Here is a 23,082-nt window from a genome sequence, read left to right on the forward strand (position 1 = left end):
GGCTAGACAGCTGCCATGGGGCCTGGCACAGCTGACAGGTTGGACAGCCAGGACCCCTGGGGTTGCCCTTCACTTACTCCTGTCCCAGTCTCCCCTCCCCTCTCTTCAGAGCTGGGGAAACGAAGGCCCACAGTAGATCTCTAATGACCTGTGAGCCCCTACTATGTGCCAAGCACTTCAAATACGTGCATACATGACTTCCTTTCATCTTTATAACAGGTATACAGGGCAGTATTGCCGTCTCCATTTGTCCCCATTGTAAAGACGGGAAACGGAGACTCAGCACAGGAAAGGGCCTGCCTGAGACAGAGTAAGTCAGTGGCAAGGCCAAGACTAGAACCTGGCTGTCCCATCCTGCTTTCCCTATGTATGCTGCATCCACCTTCCATGACTTTGCTCCTGCCATTTCCCTGCCTGGGGCTCCTTTCCCTGCTACTCAAATTCTGCAAGTACCTTAAAAATGCAGTAAATCAAAATTCATAACTGTTTAGTCACTATATTCAAACTTCAAAATACAAAACACATTTTAAAACACTCCCCTCTTCACTCCAGGGTTGGCCCTTTCTGGGTGTTCTCACTGCCCATTATCACATCCTGACTGCCCTCCGGATCTTCCCTCCAAAGTCTTGTCCCCTTATTGCTTTGCTTGCATAAGCACCTTTTAAACTCCTTTTGGAGACCCCCTCCGCCCAACCAGGATGGTGCCTGAATGTCTGCCATCAGAACAGCATCTCTTCAAGCTGTCAGTTAAAATGCTCCCCCTACCCCACTCCCAGACTAAGCCTCAGGAGGGCGGTAGAGTCAGGGATGGAGTCTGCCATCCCTGGTGCTTGTGTGGGAAGGGAGGAAGAATCTGAGGTCTGAGATCAGGCTTGGCTGAGGAATTGGGGGCTGGGAAGGGGATGGCAAGAGGGCCTCCAGGAAAGGGGAGTGGTGAAGGCAGAGGGCCTTACAGTCTCCTGGGCACAGGGCCAGGCCTGGAACCAGGACAGTAAAGAGAAAGGACCCTGGGCCTCTGCAGCAGCAGCCCCATCACCTCCCCTGGGGTCCAGTCCTCACCTGCTCCCTGGGCAGTGTGGCTCTCCCTAACTCCTCTGCAGGCCTCCCCTTCCTGGCACCCATCCCCTGACAAACCTCCACCCTCCATCACACCCAGAGGCACCCAGGCTTCTCCCTGTCCGAGTCCTGGTCTCCTGGCCCTCAGGGCTGGGAGCTTGGCCAGCATCTCAGATGCCTTCCCTCCAGGAAGGAGAACCACAAGTTGTGTAGATTTGCCTGTCAATTTGGTAGGGAAATGAAGCCTCCTGGAAGTCAGAGTCTGCAAATCCAGGCCGAGAGGGTTCCCTGGCGGGGCTCCTCTCTCTGAAGCTCCCCTACCTGCCCAGACTGAGAGCTCCTTGCAGGAAGGCCAGGCCTAGGCCTTTTCTGAGTTTCAGCATCACCTAACACCAGGCAGAGGCCAAGAGCAGGGCCTGGGGATGTCGAATGAATTAGCCACCATACTGAGGTCTCACTGTGTATCAGGGACTCTGCCAAGCGCTTTGCGTTTATTATCTCATTTAAGTCTCACAACAACTCTAGGAGGTAAATGCTATTATTATGCCCCATTCTACAGATGAGGAAACTGAGGCACAGGGAGGCTGGGTGATCTGCCTAATGTCACAGAGCCCCTCCCTTATTTTGGAACCCTCTCCCTGCCCCCAGGAGCCCAGTCCATTCCTCCTACTGACACCCTATCAGGGCAGGAGGCGTGGTGCAGGCCTGTGTAGAAGCTCATGGATGGCCTTCTCCCTGGTGGTGGTGGTGGAGGGGTCTCCCCATGGGAGCCCTTCACTCTGGTCATTGCAGCCTCTGCTCTGAAGATGGTCTTGCTCTTCCTGCTCCCTCTCCAGCCCTCCAGTGCTTAACCCATTCACAGCTCCAGTACTCCAACCTCACCCCCTTAACCTCCAATCCTCTCCCCATCCAGGCCAACTTCCTCCAGATGTTTGCTGGGCTAGGCCCTACCAGGCCCTACCAGGATTGCATTGTGTCCCCCACTCCCAAATAATGGAGCCATCTCTGCCTGTACTCTCTGTCTCAGGGACAGAGGCCTCCATTTGTGTGTGAGGGTGGTGGTTAGGGCAGCTTCTCCAGCAGGGCCCAGGGAAGATGCAAATATGTGACCCCAAGGTGGTAATGCTTGCACTAACCACAGTGGGCAGCCAAGCCTGTAGGATGGCAGAGAGCCCTGAAGGGAAGGGATAGGTTGGCTGGGATGGCTGGAAAAATCAAGAGGCCTTTGAGCTTGAAAGAGCAGAACCTCCACTGGTCTGCAGAGCTATAGGAAGAATGACCACAGGCCCTCACAGCTGTGCCTCATGCCACTGATACATTTCAGAGCCGGCAGGGGCAGGGCCCTTGGTGATCACCTAGCCATCCATTCCCTTGTTTTACAGGTGGGAAACTGCAGTCCAGAGAGGGCACAGACACCCCTAAGGACACACAGTGTATCAAGTGAGAGCCTCTCTGGGCTCCCCACAGGACTGTGAGCTCCTGCTGTGGCAGGTCAGTTTCCTGGCCAGCTCTGTCTCCATAGGGTCTGAGAGACTCAGAGGCAGTGTGTGGCCGGGTGCTTCTTCAGAGGCCTCTCACCCCGTCCCTCTCTGGGGAAACTGGCCTAGGATGAGTCACTGGCTCTGTATTCCCCCTGGGGTTTGCCCAGAGACTGGCCATGTGGGAGCAAGTTCACTACCCAGATTTCCCCTTTTCAGTAAACAGCAGCTACTTCCTCCTAGATTGGCCATTTCCTTCTGGTCACTGAGTTCCAGTGTCCACGAGAGTCTTGAGGGGGCAGAGGCTCACAGGGGCATGCAGGGCAAACCCTCTGACACCAAGCATACCTGTTTTAGCCAAAGGGGAGGAACATAGGCTGTGTAAAGCTGGGCCCCTGACCACGGGACAGTGATATTAAATCTAAGAGACCTTGGGAACTGCAAAATGTCAAGTCATTTAAGAAGGGTTCTAAGGAATTAGGAGCCACCAGAGGCAGCCCTAGAATTTCCATATAGGAGGGCCGTGAGGGCAGTGATCTGGTTAGAAAAGGGGGGAAACAGAAGCTGCATTTGTTTACCATTTTACATAAACTATAAAAATTATACAAATTGAAGATGGAGGAGGTGCTAAGAGAGACGAGCTAAAGCCCTGCTGTGTAGGCCCCTTCAGCTCGTGGGGATGAGAGGCAAGACAACACAGGGTTTGCTCATGAAATAACCAGCATCCTAGAGTGGCCCTGAGAGACATGGCAGGGCAGGGGGACCTGGGATAGGTCTGGAGGGCCAAGAGGGTTTTGGGGTTGATCTTGGAGGCCCTACAGAGCCCTGGAAGTGCTTAGGCCACTTCTACTGGGCTTGGCTGGGTGGGCAGAGACTCAGGGCCTCCAGGAACCTCGCTGAGGCATTGCTGCTGAGTTCGAGGCCTCCACACTCTCGTTGGGGTCTCAGGGTTTGTGGCTGAGCATCTTCCTCAGAGGGTCACATTCTGGGCCTGGCCAGACCAGGCAAGAGCCAGGCCAGTTTATCTCTTAGATACTAGGCCCAGTGCTTGGGTCCGCCAACTTTCAAGGGGCCTATGAAATGTCTGTAGCCTAAGAAAAATATATTGACTCCAAAACCTGAGACAAAGAGTAAAATCATCATTAATAAACATTTAATTAAATGTCTACAAAGTATAACATTATGTCAACTTTGCAGTAACCATAAAGATGTCATTCCCTTTGAAAAAAAATTGTAGGTTGGGTTTTTCTCATTCAGCCAGGTTTCTCACATAGACGTGATGATTGCCAAGAGTCTGGAGCCAATCATAAATTAAAATGAATTCCTCATAGTCGGATAATATCAAGAGCATAATTATAGAAATTCCTTCGAACTCTTCTAGAACAAAAATTATGCATACGTTTACTATGGGATGTGGGCAATTTTAACACGTTTGATGTAGTGTGGAGCGTGGCCTGCAAAAGGAAGAGGGCAAGGGCCTGCAAGCATGTTAAAATGGCCCTGCTCCTCTGCCTTGGGTGACCAGGGAGAGAGCGGAGGTTCAAGGGTAGAAGGGTCAGGGTCAAGGCCCAGATTGCCCACTGAGAAGCACAGACAGCAGCTCCAGCAGGGACTGTAGAGGTCCTCTGTCCAGTACCATCTGCCATGCCCCAGCCAGCCAGCCCAGACTCTTGCCCCAGGGAGGAGGCTCACTCCCTCTGCCTGTGAAGGACACTTTCCTCACGTCTAGCAGATGTCTGCCTCCACACAATACCCTACAAGGCTTAGTTCTCTTCTCTGGGACTGCAGGGCAAAGCCACCCACACTTTCTCACAACTCACTGATAGAGCAGAGGACAGAGATGGGCTGTACCCTGCCCTGCCCTGCAGCCTCCCAGTACTATGGCTGTACAGACTCAGTTCTCCCAGCTCTTCGCCTTTCCATGGGATTTCCTGGTCACACCCCACCCGGGCTGCCTCCCCACGAGCCAATTAGTCACAACATCTCCTACCCACAGGGTGAGGCTTAAATTGAACTCCATTCCCTCGCTCCAGAGGGCGGCTTACACCTCTCCTATAGTGCGTTCTCTGGCCTCCCATGTGTGGGGGCTGGTCTGACTGCTAGATTCCCCCCTTTTGGAATCTGCTGAGGAGGGCATCAATGTTAACTGTACAAGAATAATAATAATAACAGCTGATATGTATTGAGTGCTCACCGCGTGCTAGGCACTGTGGTAAGTACTTTCGTATGCATTTCTCATGTAACCTTTACAAGAACAATGGTATGAGGTAGCTACTTGTATTATATCCATTTTATAGATGAAGAGACTGAGGCTCAGAGAAGTTAAGTACCTTGCCCAAGGCCACACCTCTGCTTAGTAGCAGAGCTAGGAGACAAATCCTGTCAGTCTGGCTCTAGAGCCCAGCCCTTAACACTATGCAGAATTGTGCTCAAAGAGAACCAAAGGGCCCTAAGGTTGAGGCACCCTTGACAGGCCCCGGAAAAGGGGAGTTCATTTGGAAGCTAACGTAAGGCCTGTGGATGGTTGGCTGGCTGACAGGGTGAGGCCCAGAGGGTTCACCCTTCCGACCTGTTTGACTCCAAGTAGGCAGTCTAATTTGGTGGCCCCGTCCGTCTCAGAAAGCCTGATTTCCACTTGTGTCTATTAGTGTGTCTTGTAAAAAGATGCAAAATGAAGGTGAGATATTTGTCTTGATTTGGCTCTTTCACAAACATAACTATAACCATCCTTTTTCCTTTGAGAAAAGTGAGCATTTTACTTGCTGTCACCTCTGCCTGGAGTATTTCCCCCTCACATCTTTGCAGGCCTGTTCCCTCACATCATACAGGTCTCTGCTCCGGGCCACTTCCTCAGAGGGGCCTTCCCGATCTTTGTGGAACAGCCTGCCACTCCTGCTTTCTATCACCTGGTCTTTGTACTACTTTATTGAGAAACAATGGTAATTGCCTCTTGAAGTAGTTGTGAGAGTTCAAATGAGTTGGTTTATAAAGCACTGGTAAGCAATAAGTGCTATTTAAGTGGTAATCCTTATTTAAATCTCATCACAGCATTTATACAATACAGTATTTATCTGCTCATGTGTGTGTTCTCTCTCACTAGAATATCATCTCCATGAGGGACAGAAATGATTGGCTCATTCACTGCTGCATCCTCTAGGGTATGGAACTGTACCTGGCACACAGAAGGTGCTTAATAAATATTTGTTGACTTCAGTGAACAAACTGAAGTGTGGAGAGGTTAGAAATGCTTATGCTTTCATTCATGCATTCTGCGAATATTTACTGAGCACCCACTCCGGGCCAGGCAATAGGCTCTCTCATTTTTGCATTAGCCCGTGATTCTTGCAGGGCAGAGATTTAAAAATAAAGTTTTGCGCTGAAGTATAATTCACACACAGTGAAATGCACAGTTTTAAGTGGACACTCTGATAGGTTTTGAGAAACGCACATTCCCATGTAAACCACACTCCTGTAAAGAAATAGAACGATGTTTCACCCTGGCAGTGCGGGATTCTGAGCCTCAAGTTACAGGAAAGTAATGAGGCGCTAGGGCGACCCGCCCAGACCTCGCCTCTGGGGCGGTGAGGAACCCGGGGCTGGCACTGGGGCTGGGACCGGGGCTGGGACCGGGGCTGGGAACAGGGCTGGGACTAGGGCAGGGGCTCCCGGGGGCGGGCGGGGGCGGGACTACAAGTCCCAGGCTGCTTTGCGCGCCCGCAGGGCGTGCGGAACGGCGGGACTGCGGGGAGGGGCGCGGTGGCGGCGGCGGCGGCAAGGAGGCGAGGGGTTCGGGGTGCTGGTGGTGGGCGCGCGGCCCGGCCATGCCGGGGTCCGGTGCCCGGGTGGAGGAGGGCAGCGGTAGTGAGGGCGCGGCCCCGGGGGCCGCGGCGGAGCCTGGGGTGGGGCCCGGGCGGGAGCCAGCGCGGCTGTGCGGCTACCTGCAGAAGCTGTCGGGCAAAGGCCCGCTGCGCGGCTACCGCAGCCGCTGGTTCGTGTTCGACGCTCGCCGCTGCTACCTCTACTACTTCAAGAGCCCGCAGGACGCGTTGCCCCTCGGCCACCTGGACATCGCGGACGCCTGCTTCAGCTACCAGGGCCCCGACGAGGCGGCGGAGCCCGGCGCCGAGCTGCCCGCGCACTTCCAGGTGCACAGCGCGGGAACCGTCACAGTGCTCAAGGTGCGACCTCCCGCCCCTCAAATCCCCGCACCCGGACTCGCAGAACCCGTCACACGCCCTTTGGTCGGCTCCCCTGCTTAGTCTCCAGGTCCGCCTCCTACCCCCAGCCAGCCTAGCTATGTCCACTTTCTCCATGCATCCTGCTTTCTCTAAGGCCCTAGTCTGCCTTCCTTTCCCCACTTCCCCAGACTCTGTCCGCGAGTCCCCATTTTATGCCCTAAGGACCTAGGCTTAGGCCAGGGTGACTGGGGGCTGCTCAGTCACCTCTCCTTTCCTCAGACGCTTTGACCGCTCATCTCCCTCAGCCTACCCTCAGGCCCCACTGTTGTGCGCCCCACGTCCTCATCCTGTGCATCCCTCCCAGGCATCCATGACTGTAGGCCTCTTGACCTTGAGTAAGTTATTTAACCTCTCTGTGCTTCAGCTGCCTCCTCTGTAAAATGGGGATACTAGTAGGATCTAACTTAAGAATGTTGGGATTAAATGAATTATACTCTAAACTGCTCAGTAAATGTTACTGCATTCGGTATTATAGACAGAGTCAGAGATGGCAGAGCCCTTAGAGATAAATCCACTACAGTCCCCTCCAAAGTGGGCAGTGTTGCTCCAGCTGAAGTCACACAGCCAGTGAGCGGCAGAGCCTTTCTTGCTCCTTACTTTGGCTGGGAGAGGTGGGAAAGGATTGCTTCAACCATTTCTGCCTTCCTCATTCCAGGCTTCCTTAATCTTTTAGCAGAGAAACACGGTGTGGGAGATGCAGTGTAGAAGTATGGGGCTAGAGTCAGGAGTCCTGGTCCTGGTGCTAAGAGGCCTCCCTTGTCCTTCGGAGTTCCTAGAGTGTTAAACCCCTTCATCTCCTAGTGACCCTCCTGCTTCGAGCACCTGGGGATCTGGGCAATGGCTTGGACCCGGGTGCCTCTCTCCTGGCCTTGCTCTCTGCCTGGTTCCTGTGAGCCTCCACCCTTGCTCGTCTTTCTTACTTCTCTTCCGTATTGCAAGCTGGGCTTTCTCCAGAGCAGCAGGGCTGGGCTGGGACGTATGAATGCTCTCTGCAAAGCTGGCCAAGTGGAGAGCAAAGTGGGCTGCTCCCTGAGGTCGTTCTTAGAGCTTTGTCAACTCAGCTCTTGCCATTTCAAGCAGAGTCTGATTCCCACGTTCTTTCAGGCTCCTCCATTCTGTCTCTAAGTGGGCACAGACAGCCTCTTTCTCCAAAGGAAGCCAAGCAGCTTTGCAGTTCAACTCGGGCTTAGTTAGAAAGCATTTGTATAAACTTGGGAATGACTCCAGCCAGTACACAGGGACGTTTGCCAAAGGTAAAGGCTTGTCCTCACTGTGTACATGGACTATTCTTGTGTCAGATGAATTTCCTATGGAATTGTTTGTTAAAAAAGAAAATAGAGCATCCTGTTTCAGATTTTCTCAGGTGACTTTGGAGCCCTGTATCAGTTTTTTCATTAAAAAAAATGAAATAATGGAGGTATCTGCATAAGTGGGGCTACAAGCTGCAGTGTCGGCAGCTTTCGAGTTGGGTGGACTTGACCTTACAGCCTGAGTCTGCAACTCACATGTCTTGGGCAAGTTAACGCCACCTCTCTGTTCCAGGTTCGTTTTTGGTCTGTTGGGAATCTGACCTTCCTCATTAGGTGGTTGTGAGGATTCTGGAAAATGTTATGGAAAACGGCTGGGACAGAGTTGACACTACATGGCAGTCAAATGAAACAACAAGCAGTGTCTTTGGCCAAATATGTGTTATATTCCTATAACGGAATATTATGCAGCAGTGAACACAAAGGGATGAGAGCTATAGGTGTCAATGTGGATGACTCTCATAAACATAAAATTGAGCAAGAAAAATGAAGTTACAGAATGAGTACACACAGAATGATACCGTTTAGTAAAGATTAAGCAGATCATGTAAGTGTACATGGTGTGTGGTGAGTGGGAGAGCTGCTGGTGTGAAGAGTCCTGGAGTCAGGATGGTGGTTCCTGCTGATGGGAATAGAGGGGAATGTGAATGGAGATGGGCGCCCAGGGGCTTCCACTGTCCTTGCAGTATTTTATTTCTAGGACTGGATGGTAGATACACCTGTGTTGTTATATTATTCTATCCATCTTTTTGTATGTTCAGAATATTTCTTTAAAAAAAGGAAATCCATTTTTGTGTGAGTTACTGACTCTGCAGGAATATTTTGATATGTGAAGTTGAAGTAGTCACAGAATAAGACAGAATGCCAGAGGCCAAGGGTCTGCTTCATAAAAACAGTGGAAATGGGGGGCCGGCCCGGTGGTGCAGCGGTTAAGTGCGCACGTTCTGCTTCGGCGGCCCAGGGTTCGCCGGCTCCGATCCCAGATGCGGACATGGCACTGCTTGGCACACCATGCTGTGGTAGGCATCCCACATATAAAGTAGAGGAAGATGGGCACGGATGTTAGCACAGGGCCAGCCTTCCTCAGCAAAAAGAGGAGGATTGGCAGGAGATGTTAGCTCAGGGCTAATCTTCCTAAAAAAAAAAAAAAAAACAGTGGAAATGGAACCACAACCAAGGCTTTCCAAAAGAAAGGAGCAGTCAGGATGTAGGATTTCAGAGTAGGCATGCATTTTAAGAAGGATGAATTCTAGTGTACAGTGATTCCTTTTGAGCTGTGAGAGTAAAAATTTTTTGGTGGAAATTAGCAATTTATTTTCCTTTTCACCTTCAGATGTAAGAACTGATGCCCATAAGCTTTATTGCTTCACTTAAGGGCTGCTCAGCCATAGGGGAGACCCTGATTTCTGAGGGGGATTCTAGGCTAATGATGATTAAGCCCTGTTCAAACTTCAGCTACTTGTATATAATTTTACAGATACCATTTCTTTTGACAGATGAGTTAAAGAGAAAAGAAAAGTCTTATTGTATTATCATGTTTCTTGTTTAAAGCATCTCTCTGCCTTCTCTGGAGAAGCTGTGGTTTTGTTGGGCTTTTCCAAAATGTTTTGCTGCTTGAGTCTTAATGAAAGCTGATACTGGAATTTCTTAGTTAACTTCTCTATTCCTAAACTCGGATCTGGTCCAGTTTATTTTACAGATGAGAGAATGGAGGCCAGAGCGGGGATGTGATTTGCCTGAGGTCGTGATGCTCCACTCATTCTCTCTTTAATAGTAGAGACTCTGGAACAGTGAGTGTCCAAAATGCTGAGTGTCTAATTGTGTTCTATGTGCTGACAAGTCTACCTTTTTTTACTTTGGATATCAGTGGTTTTGGATTAGATAAGATGTAGTGGTTTTTCCTTTACTGCATTTGATTTCTGTCCTTTTCACAGAAAAGTGAGTAAGAATGCACCATGAACATTTTACTGAACAATTCTTTACCAGGCTCTACAGTACCTGTTACTACATATTTGGAAACTGCTACACTGGGCAGGCAGAGGCTGAGGCTTCGTGTGTGTGTGTGTGTGTGTGCACGTGCGCACGTGTCTGTGTGTAGGGGTGGTGGAGGCTTCTACTGAGCTTCACTGGGATCTGAGGAGCGGGAGACAGTTCTGGAGTCAGCTGGCACTTTGGGAAGGAGAGCATGTGACTGACTGGGGGTAAAGCTTGAACGACCCTGCTCTGTCAGATCTCTGCAGTCTCTGGAGCAAGGAGCATCATCAGCCTATCGGCAGATGAATTCTGCTCCCTCTACTCCCTTTCTTGAGGCATTTGGTGCTCAAATGGACAGGTGTGTTGGGTTTCCAAGTCACACATAACTCAACAGTCATGCATCCCATTTTTAACCCATTTTTGTGGGAAGGATGCACATTCTCTAGTGTTGAAACTGCTCTCAGCTTAATGACAAACATTTGTTAGCCTGGGTAATCATAGTGTGTTCACTACAAAATAGATGAGATGAGCCAGTCTTCTTGACTGAATGGTTCTGCTAAGACATCCTGCCCTGGGGCATCTGCTTAGGGGCTTGAAGTACTGTTTAAATCTTTTATTGAGACTTAACTTTTCATGGGTTTGTCATGGCCTTCCAATCAGTAAATTCCTTAAAGGCAAGTACAGTATCATATCAGTTGCTTTCCATCTTCCGCTGCCTGGCACATAGTCCTCATTATAGCATAGTCTCCACCCTATTTCCTGCTCAGGAGGCCCCCTGAGGGCTGCTGTTTGTATTCTCACCTCCCAGAATGGTACCTGCACAAAGCAGGTGCCTGGGTAGACGTTTGTTGAAAGAATGAGTAGAAGGTGGTCACCCAGTAAGCATTGTTTTTGGTGTGAGCTCCAACCCTTTAGAAGTGATCAGCCAGAATTCTCAAATGTATTAAATGACATTCTTACCTCATGTCCTGGAGGTGTCTGCCATTCAGTGAATGCCCACTAAGTATAACAGGCATCAGGAAACCAAAGAGGGACGACTCACCCAGGTTACAGTCAGTCTTGGATTTCAGGTCTCTTGTATTTCATGCACACAGTCTGGACTCTGAGGACACTGTTATAGCAGTGGGTAAATGTTTATGTAAAGGGCCATGTAGTAAATATTTTAGGTCTTGTGACCATACCATTGCTGTGACCACTCTGCTGTTGCAGTACAGAAACAACCATAGAATTAGTGTAGCTGTGTCCCCATAATTTTTATTTATGGACTCTGAAATTTGAATTTCATGTAATTTTCACATGTCACAAAATATTGTTCTTTTGATTTTTTTTCAACTGTTTACAACTGTAAAAACCATTCGTGCCTCATAGGTGTTTAAAAATAGGCAGTGGGCTGGATATGGCCCTTGGGCTGTAGTTCACTGCCTCTTGTGTTTTAGGAAGCCCTCGGGCACTTCTCATTCATTTGTTCATTCACTCACTCATTCTGTGTACTTAGGCACTGAGGTTACAGACTGAACAAGATGAACATAGTGTCTGTCCTTGTGGAGCTTTCTGTATAGTGGGGAGACAGACATTAGTACAAGTAAAACGCCAACCAGTGCTACAAAGTATGAAAGGAAAGAGGTGTGATGCATATATAATAGAGGGTCCTAAGCTAGTTTGGAGTGGGCAAGGGCTAGGAAAGACTTCCTGAGAAAGTGACATTTGAGCTGAGATATAAAGGATGAGTTGGGGGGCCAGCCCAGTGGCTCAATGGTAAAGTTCACATGGTCTGCTCCGGTGGTCCAGGGTTCACCGGTTTGGATCCCGGGTGCGGACCTATGCACCACTTGTCAAGCCATGCTGTGGCAGGCGTCCCACACATAAAGTAGAGGAAGATGGGCACAGAGGTTAGCTCAGGGCTAATCTTCCTCAAAAAAAAAAAAAAGGAATAAAGGATGAGTTGGTGTTGACTGGAGGAATGGAGAGGGAAGTAAAGTGTTCTAGGGAGAAGAAATGGCAGAAGCAGAGGCCCTTCGGTGGGGGGATTGATTGTGTGGGACCCAAGGAGTGCCAGATGGCAGCTTGGGTAAAGGGGACATAGCCTGTGTAAGGGGAGGCCTTTGGGGCCAGAGCTGTAGGAAAGTGAAGAGTTTTAAGGAGGGGTTGACAAATAGTTTTTTTTTTCTTTCTTTCTCTCAAACTGATGGTTGGGTCACGTCCAGTATTTTCATCTAACTATGTTGGAGGATTATCTTGTCTGTGTATTAAGGGTTGAAGTATCTGTGTTACACACTGGCAGACAGGTTGGCTTAAAAGTGAATAAATGTAAAGTTGAAGATATCATAGTCCATTGCTTCTTAAGCCCTGTTGTTCCTGAGTGGGGGATGCTGCAGGCTTTGGGGGCTTGTGTGTCTGGGGCTTGTCCTGCCAGAGTGGGCTGCCTTTCCTGAAGCATTCCTAATGGCCACCTTCATTAAACTCTCTCATTTTCCATTTGCTTTGCTCTTACGCACATTGCCAATTTCCTTCCCCTTTGGAGGTAACTGTTTCTTGAGAAATGGTAGGAGGGGTCAAATGCATTTGTGGGAGGGCTGTGAACATGAGCTCCCTCCTCACGTAGGCTTCTGAGGGGTGGACAGATCTCCTTGTCCTGGTGCCCGTACCCATCAGCCACTGGGTTGGTACAGCCTTCCCATCTGTGGTCAGAACAAAACACAGACAACCTTCCCTCTAAAGAAAGAAAAGAACCCTGTTATTGTAGAAATGACTCCCAGATTAAGGGAGGGGAGGAGGTTTTGATTAGGAATTTTCAGTTCTCTTAGAGGTTTATGTAATAGCATCTATTTATGTAATAGAGTGGGTGTTTGCCTACATCGTGTCAGATAGCCCGTCCTCAGCTGGATTTTGTTTGCTTTCACAGAGTGAATGCAGTGTGGAATGGTGAATTAGGAAGTAGTAATGCTTGTAACTAGCCTGCTGCTAGATACTCTAACTGGAGAATCAGTGAAGTGAACATGCTTGGCACTTGTGTGTGGAAGGCACTCTGAGGGACAAGAGGCTGAGATGGTCCCTGGGGAGACTGCAGGTTTCATGATTGTGCAGTAAACAGTAGCTCACTAGGGAGCATGGGAAACCCCAAATCGACAGAGATTCAGGATGGTGTTGCTCCCTGAAATGGATCTAGTCCTGGTCTCGTTTTGGAGCATCTGATGCTGTGTCCTAGTAGAGCAGAAGCCCCCTGAGGGCAGAGATTTGTCTCTGGTTCACCATTGTGTTTTTTATGCTTAGAGGAGTGTCAGACATGTATTAGATGCTCAGTGTATACTAGTTGACTGAAGGAATGCTTCAGGCCCTCATGCTCTCTTGGGGTGTGTGTGGTATGCTATTGTTGCATGGTCAGAGGGAGATTTGCAGTGTCCCTCTGCAAATTGAGATTTATCCATTCAGCCATTTTTTTTTTTCCTGAGGAAGATTCACCCTGAGCTAACATCTGTTGCCAATCCTCCTCTTCTTTTGCTTGAGAAAGATTAACCCTGAGCTAACATCTGTGCCAGTCTTCCTCTATTTTATGTGTGGGTTGCCATCACAGCATGGCTGATGAGTGGAGTAGGTCTGCACCTGGGATCTGAACCTGCAAACCCAGGCTGCTGAAGTAGAGTGCGCCAAATGTAACCGCTGCACCACTGGGCCAGCCCCCAGCAATTTTTTTTTTTTTTAAAGATTTTATTTTTTCCTTTTTCTCACCAAAGCCCCCTGGTACATAATTGTGTATTTTTAGTTGTGGGTCCTTCTAGTTGTGACATGTGGGATGCCGCCTCAGCGTGGCCTGATGAGCAGTGCCATGTCTGCGCCCAGGGTTCTAACCGGTGAAACCCTGGGCCGCTGAAGCGGAGTGCACGAACTTAACCGCTCGGCCACGGGGCTGGCCCCTCCCCAGCAAATATTTTTGAGCATCTGCCATGTTGTAAGCATTATGCTTTTTCTGCAGATACAGCAGTGAAATTTTTCCATTCATTTAGGAAACTACAGTGTTAAGACTTTAAAAACAGATTAGCACCTGATAGCTTCAAAAAAAAATTTGGAGAGAAACTATGTCTGTAATGTTCAGCCTTGGGAGTAAATATCAAATGTCTGCGAGTTTTTTGATTTTGAGGGAGGTCTGGCGTTTTTCCATAGCAGATGAAGAGGAGGGGGAGTTCTCTATGTAAGTTACTGATGTGGATATGGCCCAGAGCCAGAAATCTGTGGTTTGTATACCCATTTCTGTGAGCGTTGCAGAATAGGAGAGATCTGCATGACTGATGATTGGGAAGCGCTCCCTGGAGAAGGTGGCCTGGAGAGTTGGTAAGGTTTTGGTATAATTGTGTAGCTGCTCAAAGATTTAGTTCTTCTTAGGTCAGCAAGATGTGTTCCCACTCAGATGGCAATCAGCGTCTTTTAATGAGTTTGCATGCTTGGCCATTTGCTTAACTTCTTCAGATGGATTGTGTAGGAGAACTGGGATCTGGTGGAGAAGGGGGAGAATTAGGAGCTGAGATCCTTTGGGCTTCTCTTCCGCCCCTTTCCAGGGCCAGCCCTATCGGAAAGAGCAGACTTTCCCTGAGCAATCTGCCCCTCAGGTGAGAATTTGTGTGAGTCTTGGTTGGTAGGCCTGGCGGTAGGCTGGAAGTGGGCAGGCCAGTGTTATCAGAGATGTTGATCTTGGATTATAGGAATTATTTCTAGGCAGCAGGCCCAGTTTTCATTTCCCTTTCCAACTCTGTGATGTCCAGGGGAGGCTGTGTTTGCAGGGAAGGTGGCCCAAGTTTCAAAATGTGATGTAGCCGGCCAGCCATTTGCCTAACAGACTGTGTTGAGCAAGGCCCTGATGGGCATCTAGCTGGAGTTAACTATTACTCTGGCCTCAGGGACTTGGTCCTGTCCCGTTCTGGGGTGTGATTAGGGCATTGTCAGTAAGTGGCTCTGTGAGCTGGAGGAACTCATTTGGTGTTTTGGCTCCGAGGGTCATTATCCCTTAGGCAGAACTGAAGAGACCCTCAGAGATTAGCCTGCCCTGCCCGCTTTGTGACACAGTGAGGAAACTGAGTCCCACAGCTGGGTAGTGGCAGCTCTGGCACTAAAACCTCCCCAGACACATGATATTTTACTATTTTAAACCCAGCAGTTTGATGATACTTGCTTTATGTTTCTATCCTAATCCATCGGCAGGAAATTAGGCTTATTTTGTTTAGTTGTTGTATCCAGATATTTAACTTGTACAGTTACCTATTTTGTGCTTTGGCATAGACTTAAGAGGTTTAGTCATGAAGATTGGAAATTAACAGTATAGATGATGACCTTCCAGTGGGCTTGACTTGATAATGGACATTAGTGGTGCTTCCCTGGCAGGAACTAGGCCTGTGCATCCCTGCTCAGGAGGCTTCTCTTTGGAAATGTGCACCAGAGGAGATCAGACCTTTGGTAGCTGGCTGTGTTTTCTTTTGCTGCTCTGTGAGCCATACACTCTAGCCTTGGAAGTGAACCGGCTTTTTAGGCTTTACAGCTTACACAGCTCTCTCACCGTATGCTATCCCAGAGATAACATGCTGATAAAGCTTTCTTTCATTTCTGTTTAAAGGGATGCATCTCTTTCAGAGTTGTGGTTCTCAAACTAAGCATGGAGAAGCAGCCTCCTGGGATCCTGTTAAAATGCAAATTTTGGGGTTTCACCCCCAGAGATTCTGACTCAATTGGTAGGCCAGGATTGACCTCAGAAATCTGTTATTATCCGTCATCCCAACCCTTCTGCTACAGACCTCTGTGGCCCTTTCTTTGAGAAGCACTGCTCTCCAGATCATGAATGACTGTTCTCTTTGGCTCTGAAGTAAAGACTGGCGCTGTTGATGGTTTTCTAAGTGAACTAGAAATAACTGAACTACGTGGGTGGAGAGCAGTGAAGTATTTATCCTTAGGTTGACACTCTGGTTTTTATCTGCATATCTTTTTTGCATTCTGAGTTTCTATGCTCCAGAGCAATGATTTGGGGTCAGTTACGCCCTCCCCCCAATTCCCTGATAGCCCTGAGGTTTCTGTCTCTTGTGTGGATTGCCTAGTCACTGGCACACCCCCATGTGCAAGGCTCCTCCCGGGGCATTCAGAGGGAAGCTTCTGAGGGCAGTAGTGTTTGCCTGGCGTCCTTAGGGTGTTTCTGGGAGAGTAAGTTTTAATGATTGCCGCCATTGAATAACTGGTAAGGACTTTTAGAGCCCCCAACTTTTCACCCAGAGAGAGGTAAATAAGAGAATAGTGTAGAAGAACCATCTGACACTTTCCTGAGACATCAGCTCTACCTTAAAAGACTGTTAGAAATCAACATGCTCCACAAACACTCCTGTAAATTCACTGAAGGCCTGGGCAGATTTCTAGTACCAGGCTCCCCTGCCCTCCACATTTCTGATTGGTGGAGCCTGGGAGTCTGCCCCTCCCAAAACCCAGTTCCTAAAACATCATATTAAGTCAGTCATTCCTGTGTCCTACTTTTTTTTTTTTAAGGTTTTACTTTTTTCCTTTTTCTCCCCAAAGCCCCCCGGTACATAGTTGTATATTCTTCGTTGTGGGTCCTTCTAGTTGTGGCATGTGGGACGCTGCCTCAGCGTGGTTTGATGAGCAGTACCATGTCCACGCCCAGGATTCGAACCAACGAAACACTGGGCTGCCTGCAGCGGAGTGCGCGAACTTAACCACTCAGCCACGGGGCAAGCCCCCCTGTGTCCTACTTTTAAGTTAAAAAACATCAAGCCAGAGCAACGCATGCAGTTTTGCATGGTATGTGGAAACCATTGCAGGCAGAGGTGGCATGGGGCTCTCCAACAGGCTGCTGGCTGTGGCTGCAGAGTTTTTATTTATCCTGAGCTCATAAAACCCTGGCTCTCTCTTATTGTGCAATGGCAGAGCTGATAGGGAGCCTTAGGAATGTAGCCCTGTGGTCACTTGGAGGCCACGTGCTCCCTTTCTCTCTGAAACAGAAAGCATTTTGACATTTCCACATTTCCTGCAGGGAAGAGCAGGCCCAGAGAGTGGCCTTGTCCCTGTCTGGGTGAAATCTCTTGCCCAGCCCAGCCCATGAAATCTCTCATGCCACCTTTTCTATGAACATGTGCTTGCTTGTCTTTGTTCTGTCTTTGGCCTCTCTTCTCCTCTTCCGTTGCCCTTATTGTTAATCTCTGTTAAATCATTAAAGCTGAAAAAGGTGTCAGCTGAAGAAGGGTTTAAGAAGCTGAAGAAGAGTTTAAGAAACGGCTTTTCTCTCAAGGTGTTTGCTTTTTAGAAGAGGATGCTTGACTGTCAGAGATGGCAAAACTCAGACTCCCACCTTCCAGAGTGGGTGAGAAGTGGGGCACCTTCCCAGGGGAAGGCTGCCCGCCTCCCATTCACACTGTCCAGGGACGATGACGGTGGGACCTGGATTCTTGCTCAGCATTTGAAAAGGATTTAGATTAGAATTCATATAATTATTTTAATGAGATATGTGAAAACAACTGATTTTAAGATAGCAGTGTAAAAAGATAAATAAGAATTTATTGTGTCTCCTAGAGGAATGGAGGTCCATGCAGAGGCCTTCCATTTTCTGAGGAGCCAGGAGATCAGTGTCATTTCTCTTCTCAGCATCTGTCACTGGACTGAAACGGAAGATTTCAAAACCTTCCCAGGGAAAAATTTCACTTTTTTTCATTGCTGCTGGGCCAGATCCCTTGAGATTGTTTCCAGGCTCATGATTTTGGAACATTCAAAAGAAAATTTGGAACCTAAACTTATTTATCAGATTTGGAGTTGTGGTCTGTTTTTCATCTGAGTTTTGTTTTGTGTTATCAGGCTGCTTATAATATTCTTGTGCTTTGTATTGCTTTTGAAGAATTGCCTTAGACACATCTTGGAAATCCAGGTATCCTACTTTAGATTTAAAACAAAAATTCCTGCATTATGAGCAGCCATTGCATCCTTTTAAGACTTATGAGTGAGTCAAACTATCCATCCAGTTTAAATTGCTTTCTGTGGAGTGTGCAAACTTAACCCATCTGTCTGTGTATTCTCCTTTCTGTGGCTCCATCGTGACCATTGGTTATGCTGTTCTTCTGGCTTATAAACATGGTAGGCCCTGACCCTTTGGGGAGGTGCCCAGAGTTTGCACCCTAAATGGGTGACTGAAGCGCTGTGTCATCACAGATAGCATGATTGGTTCTGTAAGGGATCTCAGATGGCCTCATAGATAGGATGTTTGAGTTGCATCTCGAGGAGTAAGTAGGAATTTGCAGGTGGGTGTTAGTGCAGTAAGTACAGGGGTTGTGGAAGCTGAACTAGCTTCTGTGTGCCTGCTGTGTGGAAGAAAGGCTGTACTCCTGTGGAGTGTGGGGCAGTGTGGACCAGATTACCATGCCAAATTTCTTGGCACTTGAAAGCCGTCAGAGAGTTTTTAGCATGGGCTTATATATGACTTCATTGGCTAGGTGTAAGTAGAGGGTTTGGAGAGGGGAAACTGAGGACAGCAAGAGCACTTAAGATGCTGCTGCAGAGACTTGAGGTAGATAAACCTGGAGAATGTCAGGGAGCATGAATCTGAGAGGCTGACAGGAGGGTTCTTTGGACCTGGAGACCTGGTGATTCTGTTATGCTGGAGAACAGTTTCTCTCTTCTCCATATTTGTTTATACATGGTGGTGTTATTGCTCACTGCAGTCCATTTTTTAGAAAGGTCCTTAGAGCAGAATTGTGGCTAACAGCATCCAGTGGAAGCACTTTATAAACTGATGGTCATGCTCTCTCTGACTCAGTAAAGCTGTGCCCACCCCTCTTTGATGTCTAGAGGACCTTCTCCATTGACCGGGTGCGGGGTGGGTGAAGGATCAGCCTCTGATGCGGGAGTTGTCCTTGCCCATGAAGCCAACACATTTACAGTGTTTTAAATTAAACTTTGCTGTTCGTTGGGGTCATCAACATTTCAGTATTTGAGAAAAACCATAGAGGAACTTCTGATTCCTGCTGAAATGCTGAGAGGATGGATTTTGTCTTGGACATGCACTTCTCATTCTTCTCCTTGGTAGCAAGTCATACAGACCAGGTTTGAATTTTGACTGTGCCAACTGGCTGTGAGATCTTAGATGGTGGGGATAATATGGATAATTGATACCTAATGAGTAGTTACTGTGTGCCAAGCACGGTTGTAAGCTTAACGTGCATTAACTCATTTAATCCTCATAACAACCCCATGAAGTAGGTTCCTGTTATTATTCACATTTTACCAGTGAGGAAGGAATTTGAGGCCTAGACAAGTTAAGTAACTTGCTTAACATAGCTAGCAAATGGCAGAGCTAGCATTTGAACCCAGACATTTAGGCTCCAGGGTCCGTGGGCACTTGGTAATGTTATCTTGTGAGATTGCTAGGAGCTTTAGATGCTAGTGTGTATGAGATGTTTAGTACAATGTCTGGCATATAGTAACTGTTTACTTAATGGATATTATTACTAATATGTAAATATACATTATGGAAGAGTCTATATCATTTTATTCCAGTTTTGTAAAGAAAATTGGTATATGTATTTATGGATAGAATAATATCTGAAAGGACGTACAACAAAGAGTTGATTGACGTTATTACTGGCAGCGTGGTTATGTTCATTTTATTTTCTTCTTTGTTTTTCTGTGTTTTCTAAATTTTACACAGCAAATGTGAGTTGTTGTTATTATTAGAGATAAAAGCCAAAAATATGTTTTTTTTTTTTTTAAAAAAAGATGAATAGGAGCTCCCCAGGCAAACAGGAGTTCTCTGATTGCTGGCAGAGCGAGGTGCCTCTGCACAGCTGTGGTGGCATGAAACGTCACACCATGCTCAGCAACTTGGAAGTTATTGTGGTCTTTTTCTCAGTTTATTGTCTGTCTTTGAATTTTGTTTGTGGTGTTTTTGAACACGTAGACATTTTCTCTGCTGTCTTTCTTTTTGGGTTTAGAAAGGCGTTTACATTCCAAGAGAATAGAAATGTTAACAGCAAGTGGTTTCTTTATGTTGCTGGGGAGAATAATTAACCCTGTTAAAATCAGTGCCTCCCTGCCACTACTCAGCCTGGAGCCGGCTCCCTAGAGTTGCCCCTGTGAGAAGCAGGTCTGTGGCTTACAGTTTGAAGATCTGCCTTTCTAGCTTTCACTTTGGGGCTCAGTTTTGAAAGAGCGCTTGGTTTTCCTTGTCCACAGCATCTTCGTGGCTGCTGATCGCGCTTCGGTGTTAGCTGTTCTGGAGGTCTCTGCTGAAACCTTCCGTGTGAATTTCTGCTGTGCCACATGGCTGGATTTTTAAGTCTGACTATCCCTTGCATACTTTTAAAATTTGGTAGAAATGTATGCAACTGTTGTTACAAGATGCAGAAAGAGATAGAAACTTAATTTTAATTACATAGGCATTCTTCTAGTAATTTAAATGGTTTTTATTTTACATTCAAATCTTGAATCAAATTTGAATTCATTTTATTTTATATTATGACCTAGGTTTCACACCTAGGTCATAGTTCATGATACTTTTATTTCTTTCTAAATATTTAATGAGTTGTCCTAATGATATTGTTTAATAATTAATGCTTTTCCCACTGATTTTATTTGAAATCCTGCATTTGATGTCTACTTAGCTCCATATTTTGATTCTCTGGCAATACAGTGCTGGTTTAATTATTGTGGCTTTATAATATGCTTACCTATTCGGTGGTCAAAGCCCCACACCTTATTTGTTTTTTCAGAATTCTCACCCCTGTGGGAAGCTGACCTAGGCTGAATGGTGCTGTGAGCTCCCTATTCAGAGAGTGGAGAGAATATGCAGGCTCAGGCCAGGCAAACGTCCTCTGGAGGTGGCATTTGCATTAGATTTTGAAGGATGAGTAGAAGTTGGAGAGATGACTGTTATGGGAGATTCAAGATATGGCCCCAGTGAACCTCAGATACCTGGCCTCCTGCTGGGTGCTTGCCTGGCATTGGCTCCCACTCTCTGCTAAGCTGTGGAGCTTTGCCTTATCTCTGTTCCTTCCAGCATGTTGGGAATGTCTGGTGGCTCTCCAGAATTTGAGATTAAAGCATTTAAATCATCATTTGAGGGTAGGATGGGGTAGATACTGATTCTCTCCCAGTCTTAGTTCTTAGCTCTCTGGCCCCTGGGTGCTTGGGGAATATAGTGTGATGGTGATAAGCTTCAGCAATGACGTGCTCTTTGTCACCAGCTGAGCTGTAGCTCCATGGACAGAACTCCTGGTAATAGACCCGTGAGGTGCTATCTGTGAAGCCAGATCATTCAAGGGTCCTACTTGCCCCACTTTGGTAGGGGATAATAAAGGTACTTAAACTATGAGCCATCAGCCAGACGAGGCAGACCCATTCTTTTGGGTGCCGAAATAATTTTGGCATCTCAGTGGGCGTTAACAGAGCATGGGGTGGTTGGAGATATGGAGGTGCCCAGTTAAAGAAGAAAGTTAAGTCATGAAGTCCTGTGGAAGGGGAATAATGTTGGCTGCCCCACACCCCCAAGAACCCCATGCCCTTGGCCTGCGTTTTTCTTTTTTAAAGATTGGCACCTGAGCTAACATCTGTTGCCAATCTTTTTTTTTTTTCCTCCTCCCCAAAGGCCCCCAGTACATAGTTGAATATTTTAGTTGTGAGTGCCTCTGGTTGTGTTATGTGGGACGCTGCCTCAGCGTGGCTTGATGAGCGGTGCGATGTCTGTGCCCAGGATCTGAACTGGTGAAACCCTGGGCCGTGAAAGCGGAGCTCACAAACTTAGCCACTCGGCCATGGGGCAGCCCCCTTGGCCTGTGTTTTAATCTCCTGGCCATTTCCCACCCTGATGGGTTTCCCTCCAATCTTGGCTTTCAAAATGGAATTTATTTGCCATCATTATCTAGACTAGCACTGTTCAATACAAATACAGTGTGAGCCATAATAGCCACTTTAAAATTTTCAAATACTCACATTTAAACAGGTAAAATTACTTTTAATAAATATATTTTATTTAACCCAGTGTATCCAAAATATTTCATTATGTGGCAGTAGCCACATGTCATGTGCTCAGTAGACATGTGTGTCCAGTGGCTACTGTGTTGTTGGACAGGGCAGATGTAGACCGACTTTATATGTCAAACTGACTGGGGCGAAGAGGCTAGTTTGTGATTCTACATCTATTTAGTACTGTTCGAGGCCAAATCTCACTTCAGACTCTGTTAAAAAGATACCAAATGGAGAATGCAGAGGCTCTCTGGATTTCTGCTGATTTTGCTGTGTTTTACTTTGAGTCCTGCCCTGTCTGATAACCTGTGTGCATTTCTGCCTTTGGGTTCAGCCCACTGGGAGAAGGGCCCTTTGGGGCTTTTCGGCCTCCCTGATGATGGCACATGCCCCAGAGCCATGTGCAGACAGCCCCCAGCAGCCTTTCTCAAGCCACTTGGGGATTGAAGTCAGATTCTTCTAGTGATTTTTAAAAAAGAGACAAGCCCCAGTTAATCATTGTCTCAAGATAATTTTGCTTTATTGACCAGATTTCTGTAACATGAATAATATGTCGGACATTGAAAGCATGTGATCCAAAAAGTTATTTTGCCCCAGGAATTTAGTGAGAGATGATTAAGAGGTTAGTAATTGTTCCCCAGTTCGATTTAATACCCAGAATTTTAAAAGGAAAAGGTTTTTTCTTGTAAAAAGCAGATTTTTCATGGTGCCTGCATTGCAGGAGACAGCTTGAGAGCAGTGAGGGATCTGACCCGGTGAGTGTGTGCCTGATTTCTGAGCAGCCTGTTGCTACCGAGCACAAATAGGAGCAGAGTAGCATGTGCAGGCTTGAGGAGAGAGAGTCGAGCAAGTGTCTGGGCAACCCCGAGTGGTCTTCTCCCTAGGATGGGCATAGGGGGCCAGGCAGGCAGGGGAACCTGTGGGAGGACCAGAACACACATGCGTGCGTAAACATACATGCACACTGCACGCAAGCACACACCACCCAAACATACTTTCCTCTAAGCTGGGGGTTGGGAAACTGCAGGCTCACTATGA

The 23,082-nt window shown here is 47.5% G+C and overlaps 1 protein-coding gene across 2 annotated transcripts in view; it reads left to right on the plus strand.

The window, feature by feature from the left end:
• The first annotated feature begins 6,309 nt into the window (after positions 1-6,309).
• Positions 6,310-23,082, plus strand: part of TBC1D2B (TBC1 domain family member 2B) — an 82,820-nt gene continuing 66,047 nt past the window's right edge. For both annotated transcript variants that reach the window (XM_046652855.1, XM_046652856.1), the window contains exon 1: positions 6,310-6,712. In XM_046652855.1, the coding sequence (XP_046508811.1) occupies positions 6,356-6,712 (357 nt within the window). In that variant the 5' untranslated portion in view covers positions 6,310-6,355. The remainder of the gene's footprint in view (positions 6,713-23,082) is intronic.

This window comes from Equus quagga, chromosome 2, assembly GCF_021613505.1.
Source record: "Equus quagga isolate Etosha38 chromosome 2, UCLA_HA_Equagga_1.0, whole genome shotgun sequence".
Taxonomy (NCBI): domain Eukaryota; kingdom Metazoa; phylum Chordata; class Mammalia; order Perissodactyla; family Equidae; genus Equus; species Equus quagga.